At 45.7% G+C, this 19,235-nt stretch overlaps 1 protein-coding gene across 1 annotated transcript in view; it reads left to right on the forward strand.

Annotated features, from left to right (window-relative positions):
- Nucleotides 1-19,235, forward strand: part of SEPTIN12 (septin 12) — a 72,169-nt gene that overhangs the window by 30,420 nt on the left and 22,514 nt on the right. The window contains exon 2 of the mRNA XM_044303783.1: nt 3,275-4,876. Within this exon, the coding sequence (XP_044159718.1) occupies nt 3,275-4,876 (1,602 nt within the window). The remainder of the gene's footprint in view (nt 1-3,274; nt 4,877-19,235) is intronic.

Consider the following 19,235-nt stretch of genomic DNA (forward strand, 5'->3'; position numbering starts at 1 on the left):
GGAGTTCAGTTCGGTATATTGGTGATTTTTTTTTCTTCTTCCCAACTATTGAGAGACGAAGTGGTTAATTACACGCACGTTCCTAATGTTCACTCCATAGAATGGCGGTCTAACTTTGGAGGTGGTGGGACCTGGCAGCCATATGTCTGAGTGCCCTAGGGGTAGACATTTTTGGGCACAATTGATGTAATTGTTTAGTTCCTCTTTTCTTTTTTGTTCCTTTTATGTCTGGAGGCAAATGGAAGTCTGTGATAAAGTTTATTTTCTTCTGGGCATCTGTTCCGCCATCTAGAGTTACAGAGATTTCCTTTAAACATTGACGTTCATACCAACAAATATGCATCTATAATGGCCATGGAGGGCGAGTTATTGGGTGTCCAGGGCATTAATCGGGGTATTAATCTGCCGAAGATAAATGCTCACTTCTCAGGCAGCTGTAGTAGTTATGGACATGGTGGGATTTGATCCTGCTGGCGTCATGTGCTACCTCAAGTTTTTAAAGTTTTTAACTGGCATGAAACTTTTCTTGCAGTACCACCTATCACCACTGCCACACCAGTACTTTCCATAGACATCAATGCAACAGTGCCCCCCATATAAGCTGCAATAAGTTATCTGTGTATATCACATATCCTTGTGTCGTCTACAGCAGGGATGCTCAACCTGCGGCCCTCCAGCTGTTGTCAAACTACAACTTCCACGATGCCCTTCTGTAGGATGATAGCTGTAGGCTGTCAGGGAATTATGGGAGTTTTAGTTTTGCAACAGCTGGAGGGCCGCAGGTTAAGCATGCCTGGTCTACAGATATTTCACCTTCAGCATCTTTTTGGTGCAGTGCATTATTGCTGTATAATGCATTGACAGCAGCACATAGTATTTCAGGAGAGCGGTATATTGATTTTTTTTGGGGGGGGGGGGAGTTTTATGTTGGAGTTGAGGGTTGACAGTTACATAGTGGAAGAAACTGAGTCTTCAGCAGCGCAGAGTATGTCAGGAGAGGTGTGCTAATCCTGTGGGAGGCCAGAGACAGTGTCATGAAGTGAAGAAAAGAATGGGGATAAGTGGGAGATCACAGAGTCCCACAGCAGCACAGAGGAGTCAGGTGAGATGGCAGAGATTGTACATCCTATGGACACACTGCACTGGTGAGCACGTGAGCAGTGAAGATGATGGGGCTCCGCGTGCTCACGTGTTTGTATGTGACCTCTTCCATCATCTGCTGGGGGGCAGGGAGGGCAATGTTTAGTAAAATATATGGCATCAGATAGTGACCCACGGAGAGGCAGCACCAGGAGGCGCTTGCTGTCGCCTCCCATCATGAATCCTTCATACGGCCATCAATCCACCCTCACCGCCCTGAGATACACAGTGTGCATTATACTCAATGCCCAGATGCATTGTAACAAACCCTCAGCTCTGAGAAGGATTAAGTCATAAAGAGTTTCCATTCTCTAAATACAGTATAATCAGTCTTCTCATTCAATTACAGCAAGCAGAAATCTTGAAGATTCAGAGGAATTGGAGACCAAAGTATATGAAGAAACTTTATCTATCTATCTCTTCTCTCTTAGGCCTCCTGCACACAAACATGTGCGCCCCGTGGCTGTGCTGCGGCCCGCAATGCAACGAACACCGACCGTGGGGCAGCCGCGATCCCCGCAGCGGATCGCGGACCCGTTCACTTTAATGGGTCCGCGATCCGGCCATTCCACAAAAAGATAGGACATACGGAAATACGGGACGAAACCCCATGGAAGCACTCCGTAGTGCTTCCGTAGGGTTCCGTTCTTCCGTACCACACCATTCAGCATCTTCGGATTTGCTGACCCATTAAAGAGAATGGGTCCGCATCCATGATGCGGACTGCACACAGAACGGTGGCAGTGTATTGCGGATCTGCAAATGCGGCAACAGGACACCTATGGTCGTGTGCAGGAGGCCTTAATCATATTTGTTTTACCCAGGAGCTATGTCCTAAAGTAAACTAACCCCCCCCCCCCTTCTTTCTGGATGCATTACAAGCCCTGAACACAATTTGTCCCCGCTCTGTGGGGTTTAATCTATTTATACAGAGGACCCAACATCTCAGTGAAGGGGCTGTGACTGGGGAGCTGACAGACGTGTGCAGTACAGCTGTGCGGCGGCTTCCTACATTCCTCCGACACAGACCCTCATTGTTCCTACCTTTAATGGATAAAGGATATTGTGGGTTTTCTGGGAGTTCAGAGTTACAATGTTATTAAGTCAGGTTTTTGGCTGCTGTCCCCATTTATGATAAGTCCGTATATGGAGTGACTTAGTATGGTCCATGTGGAGCCTGATGTTCTTCTCCAAGTTGAAGGTCTTCTTTTCCTGTCTTCATAATTGCTGTTCTGTTCTTTGAGTCTTCTGTCTGATGATAATAAATCTTGTGTCATAGACATGGTCTACAAAGGTGTTCGTGTTGTACTGTATCCGGAAGTTTCTACATTGGTGTTCTCCAAATAAGGTCACGAGGAAAGTCACAAAGACAAACTGATTCAGAATTGGAATACAATGGGCAAATCAATTGCTTCTGTTGACCAAAACAAGCAACTAAGAATGGCCAATGTATCGAAAAGCAGGAGAATAGAAAGTATATGTAGGACCATCATTTTGATCTAGAATCTAAGATGAAACCTTAGAAATCCAATAAGAACAGTGGCTTGGGCATGGTGAATTCAACATGCCCAATCCAGGTTCTGCTGATGTTAGTCTAAAGTATAAAAAAAAAATATAAGTCCATGTGATGGACACTAGAGGATGTCTAATGTGAAGTCAACTAGAAATGGAATAAGATGGGGACCATATGAGATACCCAACTATGATGATCTGGATAAGTCAAACTTGTATGTGGGGTTTGTCCCTCCCAAATCTGAACCTAAAATGTTCAATAACTTTCTATCAGCTTTTACTTCATATCTAGAGCTGAATTTACAATGCTGCTGGTTGCCATGTGTAATCTGTAGACATGTACACCCATAGTCTTAGTATGGTTCTCCACTAGGGTCCCTGTTATAAACACTTCTGTTTGATACGCCTATGTTATGTTGAGGCTCGGGCCTCTACATAACCTAAGCGCATTATCCAGCTGCTGCTCAAGAAGAATAAATCTACGCCAGCTCCCTTGCTGGCGTAGATTTAGGTCATTTTCTACACCAAAAACAGGTGTAAATTTCAAGATAATATGTACAGCGCCACATATTTTTATAATTATTTTGATGGTACCTTAACCAATCTTTTATTTTCTCTACAGCTTTGAAAAGATCTTTTGACATGGAGGACATTGATGACACCCCTGTGTTTTCCTCAACTTCTCCGCTTACGTCTCCCTTCAGTCCAAGTCAACCTTCTGTGACACGAACAAGCAATGGGGACAGCCAGATATCCACAGGATCCCACCAGCCACTCTATCAGTCCCGTATCCGCATTAGTTCGAGCTGTAGTCCATCCCAGAGTCCTGTTCTAAAATCCAGGATCACCAGCAGCTTGTCCTTTAACCGTGGGACCATGCAAATGGCTAAAGCCAATGGAACAGCAGGCCTCACCCGTGTTTCTTCATTCCAAACTCGACTTCACCCCAGTGGCTTTTCGTCTTCTGCACAAGGCAGTGACAGTGAAAGTCTCCACAGCTCCTCATCCAGCCTAGAGTGTACTCTTCCAACGAAACCTTTCCAATCACTCCGTCCTACTCAGACATCTGTTGGCTCTGGTATCACAGTCCCAAATGTACCCAGCCCAGTCCTGAAAAAATTTTCCTCCCATGGAAGTGTATTTCATTCTGAGATTGAGCGCCCCGGAGTCCGTCTGGTGCCAATGCCTTCCAATAACCATGGTTCTTTGCCATCTTTAGATCTACATATTGCTGAAGACCAGATTCCTGACCTGGTTCCTTCCCCAGATGCTGGATATCCACCATCAGAGGGATGGAGTTCGCCATCACCAGATTACAAACGTCCTCTGTCTAGGAACGCCACATCGATTAGTCGCGAGCCTTCATTTTCCTCTTCTTCATCTTCGTCACCACCTACTGAATGTACACCTCTCAACTGCAGCTTGACTTCCTCACCTTCTCCTTCTCCAGTTTTTGGACCTGTCCAACCAGCCACTCTTCAGAAGTTCCCATTGTCTCTGCAAAGCTCTGTTGGAAGATCTAATGGTTCTGGTCCAGAGCAGCTTAACAGACCATTGCCACGGACACAACTAAGAGTCAACCTCCACTCCATACCTACTGTATCTTCTCATTCAGCCAAGGAGAAGACAGAAGTGTCCTTCAAAAGTCAACCTCAGATCATATCAGGAGGGAGGACATCAAGCGCCAATAACTTTATCAACCAAGTTCCACCCATTTCAGGCATTTTGATGCAAGCACACCAACATGAAGAATTTGGGCAAGAATCAAACCATGTCAATAATGTGAAGCCTTCAGAAATAAATTCATCAACAGAGAGGCTCCGTTCCATGATGCAGAGGGCCAACTCCTTTAATAAATCCGATAATGATATTTTACAAGGTCAGTCTGTTCGAGAAGACACAGTCATTGAAAAGTCAGCAGGTCGTGTAGCTGATCTTATAAAGAGTGTACAAGAAACAGCCACCAATGAAAAGTCCTCCTCCTCAAGCAGATTACAAGGAAATGGACATATGACCTCCATATCTAATGTACATGATGACCAGCAAAAGCAGAAGCTATTGGAAGAATCTGGGAATGGTGTTCCCTCACTCAATCATTGCCTTTGCAGTGAACCCAAGCTGAAGGTACCGCCAGAAGTCCCCTTGATGGTGTCGTGTAAGGAAGAAGATGTTTCACAGAACTTGGTGGAAGAAAAATTACAGGTCACAGATTCCATATTGGAAGGTAAGAAACCTATGTATAGTATGGTAATGGTGCAGCTCGGGGTGGTCTTGAGATCTCCAACATTCTCTATGAATAGTAATAATGTCATGTGGAGATGTATACAGACTTGTATCTGGCTCTTGTATTGTATAACACGCAACATGGTTTTCACTGTTAAGCAGAAAATAATTACAGGAGTGAGTCACGGCACTCAGAGGTGACCTCATCGCCCATCAACACCTCAAATTATGACCGACCAACCAATGAATGTAGACCCCAGGGACATTATAGTATCTGTTGGGCAACAGAAATGTTCCAAGTACCCTCTAAAAATCTTGGCTGTAGGAATAAACTCGAGTGACCCCTCCAAAGTGTACTGAAAATGAGCTTGGAAGGTTCCTTTAAAAATTGACAAGAAGGAAAGGAACGAGGGGGGGGGGGGGGTCGTGGTGAGTCAAAGGGGGGCAAGCCCAGACCTGCTTATTTAGAGAACAACTGCTGGCGACTCTCCCAGTTTTGGGGAAGGGAGGGTGAGGTATTACTCCTGCTCATCTATCTAGCCCCCCTCCTCTTCTGGCTTGGCACAGGACGGCATCTCTTGCTTCAGATTGTCTCCTGGGCCTATGAGGGGAAAGGGGAAAAGTGAGCAGAAGAAGAGGGGGCAGCTACGTGCTCCAAACTTCACCTAGCTGACAAATGTTCTATGGAAGCTGGAGTGAGGACATCAGGGTCTCCATATGAAGATGACCAGTCCATGTAGGGCACTGACTCTTGGTGCATTTCTAGGTTGGCTCATAAGGCTTATAGTACCTGAATATAACTAAAAGCAGGGGTATGGGCAGAGGGCCATCAAAAATAAACACAGCTAATCTAGCTGGGAATCAAAAGCTATGAACTAGTTGAAGGGGATGTCCACCAAAGGGCATCATGGTAGTTGGGTTCTTTCAGATCTAATGGGTAGGATAGACCTGTAGGCATCACAGATGCCAGGTCTAAAGAATCCAGCTCCACACCAGCTAAGGACCATTGTCGTATTAACCCACCCATTCTCCATCTCCATGACACGAGAGAGGTTGTCTACCTTGGACCCCTCAGGCTCCCATCTCTCTGGCTGACCCAGTGGCAGTGCCCATGAGGCCCCCCATAGACGCCAGTTAGTATAAGTGTACTGTCTTGCTGCTGGGATGGTCCCAGGAGTGGAGTCAAACCACTTAAGTGACCTTTGGGTAGTAGCAAATCAAAATTATCAAGCCCTTTATGTAGTGTCAGTCCTTCTCTGGGCGCATGTATAGTATCTCAGGATCTTAGGATCACCTTGAAACTTGTGCCCGTTTGTGTCAATAGGTGATCAATATATTGGTGACGGCCCCATCCATCAGTGAGAGCGTAGCGGTCATTATACAAAGCCCCATGTTTATTATTACAGAGGACTTATCTGTGAGTGAGAAAGACCTGACACCCACTGCAGCTGTACAAACAACCCCCACTTATTGTATGTCACACAATTACAGCACCCAGGTATTGTCCCTGCTGCAGAGCATTCTGGGACATCTACTGCACGCTAGAAAAACGACAGCTTCTGCAAACGTCACCCCTGACCGATTCATTCCAGTCATTCCTGCTCCTCCCCAGAATAAAAATATTAAATGGTACCAGCAAGTAAAAAGTTAAAGGCGATCAATACATAAAAAGGAGCAAAAAAATTGGGGAAAAAGAAGGAAGAATTATAGTAGTTATATACTAGGAGCACTATTATGGTAGTTCTATTCTTGTACATAGGAGCAGTATTATAGTAGTTATATTCTTGTACATAGGAGCAGTATTATAGTAGATATATTCTTGTACATAGGAGGCAGTGTTATAGTAGTTATATTCTTGTACATAGGAGGCAGTATTATAGTAGTTATAGTCTTGTACATAGGAGGCAGTATTATAGTAGTTATATTCTTGTACATAGGAGCAGTATTATAGTAGTTATATTCTTGTACATAGGAGGCAGTGTTATAGTAGTTATATTCTTGTACATAGGAGGCAGTATTATAGTAGTTATAGTCTTGTACATAGGAGGCAGTATTATAGTAGTTATATTCTTGTACATAGGAGGCAGTATTATAGTAGTAGTTATATTCTTGTACATAGGAGCAGTATTATAGTAGTTATATTCTTGTACATAGGAGCAGTATTATAGTAGTTATATTCTTGTACATAGGGGCAGTATTATAGTAGCTATATTCTTGTACACATGAGCAGTATTATAGTAGTTATATTCTTGTACATAGGAGCAGTATTATAGTAGTTATATTCTTGTACATAGGAGGCAGTATTATAGTAGTTATATCCTTGTACATAGGAGCAGTATTATAGTAGTTATATCCTTGTACATAGGAGCAGTATTATAGTAGTTATATTCTTGTACATAGGAGGCAGTATTATAGTAGTTATATTCTTGTACATAGGAGGCAGTATTATAGTAGTTATATTCTTGTACATAGGAGCAGTATTATAGTAGTTATATTCTTGTACATAGGAGCAGTATTATAGTAGTTATATTCTTGTACATAGGAGCAGTATTATAGTAGTTATATTCTTGTACATAGGGGCAGTATTATAGTAGCTATATTCTTGTACACATGAGCAGTATTATAGTAGTTATATTCTTGTACATAGGAGCAGTATTATAGTAGTTATATTCTTGTACATAGGGGCAGTATTATAGTAGCTATATTCTTGTACACATGAGCAGTATTATAGCAGTTATATTATTGTACATAGGAGCAGTATTATAGTAGTTATATTCTTGTACATAGGAGGCAGTATTATAGTAGTTATATCCTTGTACATAGGAGCAGTATTATAGTAGTTATATCCTTGTACATAGGAGCAGTATTATAGTAGTTATATTCTTGTACATAGGAGGCAGTATTATAGTAGTTATATTCTTGTACATAGGAGGCAGTATTATAGTAGTTATATTCTTGTACATAGGAGGCAGTATTATAGTAGTTATATTCTTGTACATAGGAGGCAGTATTATAGTAGTTATATCCTTGTACATAGGAGCAGTATTATAGTAGTTATATTCTTGTACATAGGAGGCAGTATTATAGTAGTTATATTCTTGTACATAGGAGAAGTATTACAGTAGTTATATTCTTGTATATAGGATAAATATTATAGTAGTTATATTTTTGTACATAGGAGCAGTATTATAGTAATTATACTCTTGTATACATGGGATATACATGGTATTATTTTTATAATTAGTTTTTCAGGGCAATTTCTAAACATAAACCCCACTTTGTGCAGGAGGAATGTCCTGCGAGCAGCTGATTCCTGCTATAATGATGTAAATGTCATCTTTATTAAGCAGGATGGTGAGCATTAGAACTAGTGGTTGTCTTTCTATGAGGCGCCCCCTAGTGGCGAGTGAGGCTGAGCCCAGGAGGCTGTTTGATGGTAGGATATTCTATCCTCTCTCTCATTTAGCAATGATTAAATTTATTCCTTTTATGCTTTTTTCTACCCTGGCATGGTCTTTAACCACAGATGGCGAGGCGCAGGCATCATCACAATGTTCTGGCTAGTGAGGGCCTAGTAGAAGTCGTGGATTATAACTCTATAAACCTTGAGTCCTTCATTGTGCGACTTTGGATTTAAGCGATGTTTAGAAGGAGGCACCTCAGAAGTTATTCCATTTTTCTATCACGCCTGGGTTTCTTAGGTGTCCATGTATGTTCCCGGTACCGGTCGCCAACTTCTACCCCGTCAGACTTCATCTGCTCCTCGCACACGGTCTTGGAAGAATGCGGCTTGGCGGCTCTAGGTATTTCCAGCCGTACATGTAGAAACAGGTGCAGGCTCCATGATTACAGTACGGAGGGCGATGGCGGGCCGGATTCCAGGCACTTTACATGTCCATCCATTTTCCTCTGCGGAGCTCGCTGACAGAAGCATGTCAGTCAATGACTTGTTAATTTGAAAATACCTAGAAGTCTGCGCTGACAGCCGCCATGAGCGCTAACCCTCGCACCCCGGGGGATAAGAGACCATTTGTGGGGATGACAGCGGTACAAGCAGGGTCAGACAGATGAGAGACAGCCAGAGGAAAGTGAGAGCGCACGACTTGGAGGAAGAGTGAGAGTGACAGCCGATCACGTCACGTGGCGAAAGACGGGCGCCGAGCGATGAGGTTAGATAATGAGGAGACGGCGTGCGGTGGGATGCGAGCGGCCTCCCGGAGGAATGCTACGTATGGGACGATCCCAAGATTAGGAATAAAGATGGCCGTATGGCGGCCGCAGAGAATGATGGGAGATGTTCGGGGCGATTTATTGAGGTTGATGCTCGTTTAGACGTCAGCAGCTGGCTGCAGGGATCATGGCGGCAGCTTCCACCGCCATCCATCATGTCCTCTCCCTATAGGAGGAAGATTTACGCTGACAGCGCAGGGCGATATTTTATACAGTAACAAAGCCGCAGATTTATACACAGAGCGCCGTCTGCCACCGCGTAAATGGATGGATCAGAAGCAGATGATGGGGATTGTAGTATTGGGTTTCACAGACTATCACACATGAGAGGATTAGATACAGCGGCTCAGCAGACAGGATCTCATAAGATTAAGCACAGTGGGGGTCATTCACAAAGATCAGCCTTTTACAGGTGAAGTGGAGTCAATTTTCACCATCTTTTACACTAAGGCCTCCTGCACACGACCGTATGTGTTTTGCGGTCCGCAAAAAGAAACGGATGACATCCGTATGCCATCCGTTTTTTGCGGATCCATTGTAACAATGCCTAAAACGGACAAGAATAGGACATGTTATATTTTTTTTTGCGGGGCTACGGAATGGACATACTGATGCGGACAGCACACGGTGTGCTATTGAAATGAATAGGTCCGAATCCTATACGCAAAAAAAACGGAACGACACGGAAACAAAATACATTCGTGTGCATGAGGCCTAAGGCTACATGCACACGACAGTTGTTTTTTGCGGTCCGCAAATAGCGGATCCGTGTTCCTGTTTTTTTTACATCCACATCCGTTCCGTTTGTCCGCAAATTTTGTAGGTTGTGTTACCGTGTGTGTTACCGGGCGCCAAAAAAACCTGAAGGCTGTAATTCTTGAAATTTTATTTATAAAGGTTTCCCAGCAACCATCCGCAAAAAAGAACGGATGCAGATGACATACGGATGGCTTCCGTTGGTCATCCAAATTTTTTTGCGGATTCATTGACTTCAATGGGTCCTCAAAACGTTTATTGCGGACAAGAATAGGACATGCAATACTTTTTTTGCGGACGGGAAACGCGGGGGCAGAAAAGAAATGGTTGACTACACCGCAATTTTAACAGCTCCATAGAAATGCATGGGTAACCATCCGATCAGCCCAAAAAAACGGAATGGGCGCAGAGAAAAACAACTGTTGTGTGCATGGAAGCCGCCCGTGTGCTTTCCGCAATTTGCAGAACGGAATGGGCGGCCCATTGTAGACATGCCTATTCTTGTCTGCAAAACGGACAAGAATAGGACATGTTATATTTTTTTTGCATGGGCCTTGGAACGGAGCAACGGACGCGGACAGCACACGGAGTGCTGTCCGCATCTTTTGCAGCCCCTTTGAAGTGAATGGGTCCGCACCCAAGCCGCAAAAACTGCGGCTCGATGCAGACCCGAAAAACAGTTGTGTGCATGAGGCCTAAAGGCAAGAGAATATGCAGGGGGGGACAAGCTCCCAAGTGGCGAGGTCGGCATAAAAACGTGGAGTGCGACACAGGCGTTAAAAAGTTGCAATACGAATTCTGTCAGTTTTGCATTAGTAAATAACCCCTAATTTCTCTGCAGACACGCCACAGTCTTAAATACACAGATCATGTATCAAACATGATAGGCTTAGATACATGACTCAGTAGACAGTGTCACACATGATGGGCTTAGATTCACCAACTCAGCAGCCTTAATCATGTATTGTAGGCTTAGATACACAGGTCAGCTTACAGTATCACACCTCTGCCATCATAAGCGCACAGCGTACCTTTTAGGCTTAGATACGACATCTCGCTGACAGTATCACACATTATAGGTTTAGCTACATTGGCCGAGCAAAAGTATCCCGCGTGGTAGGTTTAGATACAGGATCTCAGAAGACAGACTCAACATGATACACCAGCTCGGTATTCTGTCACACATGATAGGCTTAGATACACAAACTCAACAGACTGTACCACACATGATAGGCTTAGATACAGGACCCAGCTAAAATGATCACACAAAACAGGTTTAGGCCTCCCGCACACGACCGTTGTGTGCATCCGTGGCCGTTGTGCCGTTTTCCGTTTTTTTTTGCGGACCCATTGACTTTCAATGGGTCAGTGGAAAAAATCGGAAAATGCACCGTTTGGCAGCCGCATCCGTGATCCGTTTTTCCTGGCCGTGAAAAAAATATGACCTGTCCTATTTTTTTCACGGCCAACGGTTCACGGACCCATTCAAGTCAATGGGTCCGTGAAAAAACACGGATGCACACAAGATTGTCATCCGCGTCCGTGATCCTTGTCCATGATCCGTGTCCGTTTTTTCCTATCATTTCAATGGCAAATTTGACTTCGATTTTTTTTTCATTTTTCATGTCCGTGGATCCTCCAAAAATCAAGGAAGCCCCACGGACGAAAAAACGGTCACGGATCACGGACCTACGGACCCCGTTTTTGCGGACCTTAAAAAAAAACGGTCGTGTGCATGAGGCCTTAGATACACAGTACGTAGTACCACATTATAGGTTTAGATATATGTCTAAGTAGACAGTATCACATAGAATTAGATACACAGCTCAGCAGACAGTATCACACAGGATAGGATTAGATACACAGCTCAGCAGGCAGTATCACACAGGAGAGGATTAGATATATCACTCTGCAGACAGTATCACACAGGATAGGATTAGATACACAGCTCAGCAGACAGTATCACACAGGAGAGGATTAGATACACAGCTCAGCAGACAGTATCACACATGATAGGATTAGATACACAGCTCAGCGGACAGTATCACACAGGAGAGGATTAGATACACGGCTCAGCAGACAGTATCACACAGGAGAGGATTAGATACACAGCTCAGCAGACAGTATCACACAGGATAGGATTAGATACACAGTTCAGCAGACAGTATCACACATGATAGGATTAGATACACAGCTCAGCAGACAGTATCACACAGGATAGGATTAGATACACAGCTCTGCAGATAGTATCACACATGATAAGATTAGATACATCGCTCTGCAGACAGTATCACTCATGATAGGATTAGATACACAGCTCAGCAGGCAGTATCACACAGGATAGGATTAGATACACAGCTCAGCAGACAGTATCACACAGGATAGGATTAGATACACAGCTCTGCAGATAGTATCACACATGATAAGATTAGATACATCGCTCTGCAGACAGTATCACTCATGATAGGATTAGATACACAGCTCAGCAGGCAGTATCACACAGGATAGGATTAGATACACAGCTCTGCAGACAGTATCACACAGGATAGGATTAGATACACAGCTCAGCAGGCAGTATCACACAGGATAGGATTAGATACACAGCTCAGCAGACAGTACCACACAGGATAGGATTAGATACACAGCTCAGCAGACAGTATCACATATGATAGGATTAGATACACAGCTCTGCAGACAGTATCACACAGGATAGGATTAGATACACAGCTCAGCAGACAGTATCACATATGATAGGATTAGATACACAGCTCAGCAGACAGTATCACACATGATAGGATTAGATACACAGCTCTGCAAACAGTATCACACAGGATAGGATTAGATACACGGCTCAGCAGACAGTATCACACAGGATAGGATTAGATACACAGCTCAGCAGACAGTATCACACAGGATAGGATTAGATACACAGCTCAGCAGACAGTATCACACAGGATAGGATTAGATACACAGCTCATCAGACAGTATCACACATGATGACAGGCTTAGATACATCCGGTGCAGATACAGCCTCCAGGCCCAGTTTGCAGTATATACACATCCGTACATCTACGTATTTTCCATCGCATTCACACTCTTTCGCTGGTTCTCGTCCCCGGGGACGTCTGTGCTTCTCCTCAGAGTTAGCACTCCCATCATCCCCTCATTCTGCTGTAAGTAAACTCTCCCATCATTCACCCTCCTAAAGTAAATAGATTTTACAGGTCTTACAAACCAATCTCCCGGCTTTATTTGTCACTTAGCACCGTCACATCCACCTAATGGAGCTAATTACCCCTGGAGGTGGGGCATGGCCTCGCGGAGATCTGCACCCCGGGGAGCCCGGACGGGGCGTTCACACCCATGATCCATAGAAGATTAAGCCGCTCACTGGGAAAACCTCAGCGACTCAACTAATGAGTGACACAAAATCTATAGGAGGCGAGCGCGTTCACCTGGGGCTGTCACCCGCCGTGGGAACGATCGAAGCTGCGAGCCGGTCCGGTGGATGAAAGCGGAGCGTATTGTATTACATCTGTCAATGGCGGGGTGAAAACCGCGAGCTATGGCTTTAAAAACACCTGGGTCAGCAACCTCCGGCACTCCAGCTGTTCTTAGAACCCTCACAGAAAGGAATGGAGCATGCTGGGAGTTGTAGTTCGCCAACAGCAGGAGCTCCGAAGGTCGCTGACCCCCTGCAGCGGTAGAAATAGCGCCCTCTTACGTGCTCAGATACATTGAAACAAACTGCAGCTGTGTAAGCAGGGCAAAGCTGAAAGCCCCCAGGTTTTAATTCACTGACAGCAAGAAAAAATTGTAAAACAGGCTTTGGTCAGAAAGTGCATTCGCTGCAAATTGTCAGGAAGCTGCAGACATGGCGGATGATCCTGGATTATATCTATAGCGCATATGTTACAGGCAATCAAAATTTGGACTAAGAGAATTTTTCCGAAGCCAGAAATGATGGGAGCAGTAGTGCTGCGCAGATGTATAGGGTAGGCCCTGCATAGGATGGAAAATGCCATATCCAGAAGAAGAGGGATCTACGGAGGAATCCATTAACCACTTGGTGCACGGTGGACCCCTCATATAGCAGCTCCTTTCACAATACCTGACACCCCCGACAACCATTGTGTGCTGAGATCCTGAGGACATGCTGCCACCTGGTGCTGGAAATGGGACCTGCACCGAGCCTGGAAGGTGACATAATGTGGACCATCGTGTGCGCTCCATGGACTGTATTCGGGATTAGGAGGAGGCTCCAGCCCCTCACGTATTTAACTGCTTTTGGGAGAAGGGCCAAGAGAGTGAGTCAGGAGAACATCTGGAAGTGGTGAGAGAGCCATCAGAAATCAGATGATAGGCAAAGTGGAACGCTCCGATGACATCAGACCCCCCCATGTGGAGAATGGAACGTCCTCCCCGCTGGTCATTAACCCTTTTCAAGGAAAATCCCCAAAACTTGTAAAATCATCAGACAGTATCACACAATAGGATTAGATACACAGCTCAGCAGACAGTATCACACAGGAGAGGATTAGATACACAGCACAGCAGGCAGTATCACACCGTAGGATTAGATACACGGCTCAGCAGACAGTATCACACAGGATAGGATTAGATACATCGCTCAGCAGACAGTATCACACAGGATAGGATTAGATACACAGCTCAGCAGACAGTATCACACAGGATAGGATTAGATACACAGCTCAGCAGTCAGTATCACTCATGATAGGATTAGATACACAGCTCAGCAGACAGTATCACACATGATAGGATTAGATACACAGCTCAGCAGACAGTATCACACAGGAGAGGATTAGATACACAGCTCAGCAGGCAGTATCACACAGGAGAGGATTAGATACACAGCTCAGCAGACAGTAACACACAGGATAGGATTAGATACACAGCTCAGCAGACAGTATCACACAGGATAGGATTAGATACACAGCTCAGCAGACAGTATCACACATGATAGGATTAGATACACAGCTCAGCAGTCAGTATCACACAGGATAGGATTAGATACACAGCTCAGCAGACAGTATCACACAGGATAGGATTAGATACACAGCTCTGCAGACAGTATCACACAGGATAGGATTAGATACACAGCTCAGCAGACAGTATCACATATGTTAGGATTAGATACACAGCTCAACAGACTGTATCACATATGAAAGGATTAGATATACAGCTCAGCAGACAGTATCACGCCATAGGATTAGATACACAGCTCTGCAGACAGTATCACACAGGAGAGGATTAGATACACAGCTCAGCAGACAGTATCACACCGTAGGATTAGATACACAGCTCAGCAGACAGTATCACACAGGAGAGGATTAGATACACAGCTCAGCAGACAGTATCACTTATGACAGGATTAGATACACAGCTCAGCAGACAATATCACTCATGATAGGATTAGGGTATTTTCACACTAGCGTTTTTCTTTTCCGGCACTGTTCTGTCCTTGGGGCTCAATACCGGAAATGAACTGATCAGTTATATCCCCATGCATTCTGAATGGAGAGAAATCCGTTCAGGATGCTTCAGGATGTCATCAGTTCAGTCACTGAACTGAGTTTTGGACGGAGGAAATACCGCAGCATGCTACGGTATTATCTCCGTCCAAAATTCCGGATCAGTTGCCGGAATGCCGGATCCGGCATTGATTTACATTGAAATGTATTAGTGCCGGATCCCTCCTTCGCAAACCGGTAAAAATGTGAAAACAAATAGAAACTGATCCGTCTACAAATGCTGTCCGTTTGCATGCAGATTGCCTGTCGCAAGTGTGAAAGTAGCCTTCGATATACGCGTCAATCAGGCTGGCCGTGTTGTGTAAGGCCTCTTTCACACGACCATATGGCTTTTTCGGTACTTTGCGGTCCGCAAAAAACAGATCCGCAAAAAATACGGATAACGTCTGTGTGCATTCTGTTTTTTGCGGAATGGAACAGCTGGCCCCTAATAGAACAGTACTATCCTTGTCCGCTATGCGGACAATAATAGGACATGAATACGGAAACGGGAGGCATACGGAGTACCTCCCGTTTTTTTGGAGGATCCATTGAAATGAATGGTTCCGTATACGGAACGCAAAAAACGGAACGGAAACGGGAAAAAAAAACGTTTGTGTGCAAGAGGCCTAATGGAGATGATTTGTAGGAGATGAGATGATGGTGGACGGGACAGTCGGTATGATGACGTCCCTCGGTATCCACATGCAGCGGAAACCTCTCCCATGGCGGTTGGACGTCCGATATTGTGGGTAAAGATGAGGTATTATCTTCAATATCGTGCAGCCATAGGTACCGTGTGTTCAGCCACACGTGTGCACCGCATCCCGTGTCCTGAGGCCTCCTGCCGTGTAGACATCACGTATGTGACAGCGGCCTGGACTAAGCCCGTTATCACTCTGTTTGTAAATGGCGTCATCCCAGGTGACTTTCCCGTCCACTCCCATCGGAGGCACCAGACGCTGTTCAGGGCGGACATTAAAGTGACCCCAAACTCTAGAGACCTCGACGGGACAAGACGAGGGTCAAGGTCATGGGCCGCCAGAACAGATGGGCGACATCTGGGTAATAATTCCGAGGAGGCAGCTGCCCGCCTGTAATAGCTGCTAATTGTCAGGTCAGGGTAATGGCGTCATCAGGTTGTGAGGAAATGTGGACGTATGGACAGGTCCTTCTGCACCCGAGAACCTGACATCATGGTCACCGGACCCCACATCAGACGGGATCCTACTAAACCCGCCATGGATGGCGCCCAGGGAGATCTGAGGGCAACCAATCAGGTCGCTGCTTTTATTTCCCACAGCACCTTTGAAATATGAGAGCTGGAATCTGATTGGTTGCTACAGCAACTGCTCCATTCACTCAGCTCTGTGACGTGGCGGCCATCTTAGTCTAGTCTCCTCAACATCCGCCATAAGAAGACGTACAAAGGTGATCATACTGAAAGGTGAGGAGGGAGAGGACTCAAAATGCGTTGCACTCATTATTGTCCACCGGTGCCATCTTGATAAAGCTCTGGTCGCCATTTTTGGCAGTTTTTCTCCTCACATTTACAAAGTTTGCACCATTTTTCTACATACTACCATTTATTTTAGCATATATTGTTGGCGTTCAGGCGGTCGTATGCGTGCACCAGGATGCAAACCCACAACATCTGCTGAGACCGTCTGATTGTTCAAAAATGGCGCATAGATATTCTGCCGTCATCATGGCGGACGCTGTATGGAGTGCAGACTGTGGGTCTCTGTATAAAATCTCTGCAGGGCCGGGCCCAGACAATTAGGGGTTAATGGGAGCATTTCCCCTTCTTCTGACGCCCTCGGACGCCCCGGTGTCTGAAGTGTCACTAAGCTTCTGGCTTATGTCATGGCTGTAAGGCGAGGATTCCCTGCGGAAGGCGCGGATTGTCTGAGCGGGTCGTCTACACCACGTCTCCGTGCCTCCGGAGCTGCGCTTCTTAAAGAGACCTTACAAGGATTTGTCCGCGCCTGCGGGGTTCGCAGCTTGAATTCATCCTTGTCTCTTTTCTCTGCACAATCAATATGGCTGCCGTTTATCCTTCCATGCGAGACTCACCCAGCTTTCCCAGACTCCTGAATGGAAAATCTGCCAATGTAGAGATCTGTGCGGCAGTTCGGGGGGTTTCACCGTGTGACTAAGCAGAAGTGGCGGTCATTACTCCCAGAGGGTGACTACACATACAGCCGCCATTACAGCTCCAACAGGGTCACCCAGCTTTCCCGTCAGCCTGGTTATACAGTGATGTGGTCCTTATAGCTGAGTAATGGGCGTAACTATGGAAGAGGCACTTATGGGGGTACCTGCAACTGACGCAGTTATGGGGGTACATACGGGTAAGGTACTTATGGGGGAACCTACGGCTGAGGCACTTATGGGGGTACATGAGGCTGAGGCATTTATGGGGGTACCTACAGCTGAGGCACTTATGGGGTACCTACTGCTGGGGCACTTATGGGGGTACCTACAGCTGAGACATTTATAGGGGCACCTATGGCTGAGGCACTTATTGGGGTACACACAGCTGAGGCATTTATAGGTGTACCTGCGGCTGATACAGTTATGGGGGTACATATGGGTGAGGCATTTATGGGGGTACACACAGCTTAGGCACTTATGGGGGAACCTATGGCTGAGGCACTTATGAGGGTACACACAGCTGAGGCACTTATAGGAGTACATATGGCTAAAGCACTTATTGGGTACATACGAATGATGCACTTATAGGGGTACCTATAGCTGAGGCACTTATAGGGGTACCTACGGTTGAGGCACTTATGGGGGTACATGCGGCTGAGGCACTTATGGGGGTACAGATGGATGATGCACTTATGGGGTACACATAGCTGAGGCACTTATGGGGGTACACATAGCTGAGGCACTTATGGGGGTACCTATGGTTGAGTCACTTATAGGGGTACATATTTTGTTCCTAACATGTTTTATTTTATTTTATTTTTTACACATTTAATTAACCCCGTGTGCGCCAATTTCTGACACCACTGCGTCCACACATGATGTAGGTCACCTCAGGGCAGCCATGTTTACCTCAGCGTCACCCATTCACACAGGACATTGTGGACGAGGCATTATCCAGCGATGGCGGTGAGGTGTCTGGATAGTGCGGCAGCAGACAGGACGGGGCCTTTGTCATGGAGGAGCTGTGTTTGCTCACGCCTGTGGGAACGGAGGCTGAGAAGAGTCTGATATAAAGAGGCCTTGTCTCCACTCGCCCCTCCTGCCCGCGCCCTCGCTGTATATTTTCCTGTCAGACACTTTTAAACATGGCCGCCATCTGGCATCGCAGGGAGTATTGTAGTAAAATAACAATACTGCGCAGTGTTTAATGTATGGAGCCCTGGTCCTCATCACTGAGCGTCATGGCTGCCGGGCCCAGCTAAACACATGGCGGCCGCTGGAGATCGCATGACCCCGATGCCAGCCGACCATACCAAGGACAGCACCACCGCAGAACTTTACAGAGTGCATTGCGTCCAAAAAGCGAGCCGACGTGTGATTTTAATGCGAATTGGTGCAGTTTTCTATTGTTAATGGCCATGTAGTTCTGGGGCATTAATAATCAAATTTAAAGACTGCGCCAATGTCGCCAGTTTCCACCTCCATCTTGGCAGCATGGCCTTAGGCAGGGATGGCCAACATGCGGCTCCCCAGCTGTTGCAAAACTACAACTCCCATCATGCCTATAGATATCAGTCTACAGCAGGGAATGGTGGGAGTTGTAGTTTTACAAGAGCTGGAGGGCCGCAGGTTGGCCGTCCTTGCCCTTAGGCCTTACCTCTATATGTCCATCATAGGCCCACTGAC

Source organism: Bufo gargarizans, chromosome 8 (genome assembly GCF_014858855.1).
Source record: "Bufo gargarizans isolate SCDJY-AF-19 chromosome 8, ASM1485885v1, whole genome shotgun sequence".
NCBI classification, from domain to species: domain Eukaryota; kingdom Metazoa; phylum Chordata; class Amphibia; order Anura; family Bufonidae; genus Bufo; species Bufo gargarizans.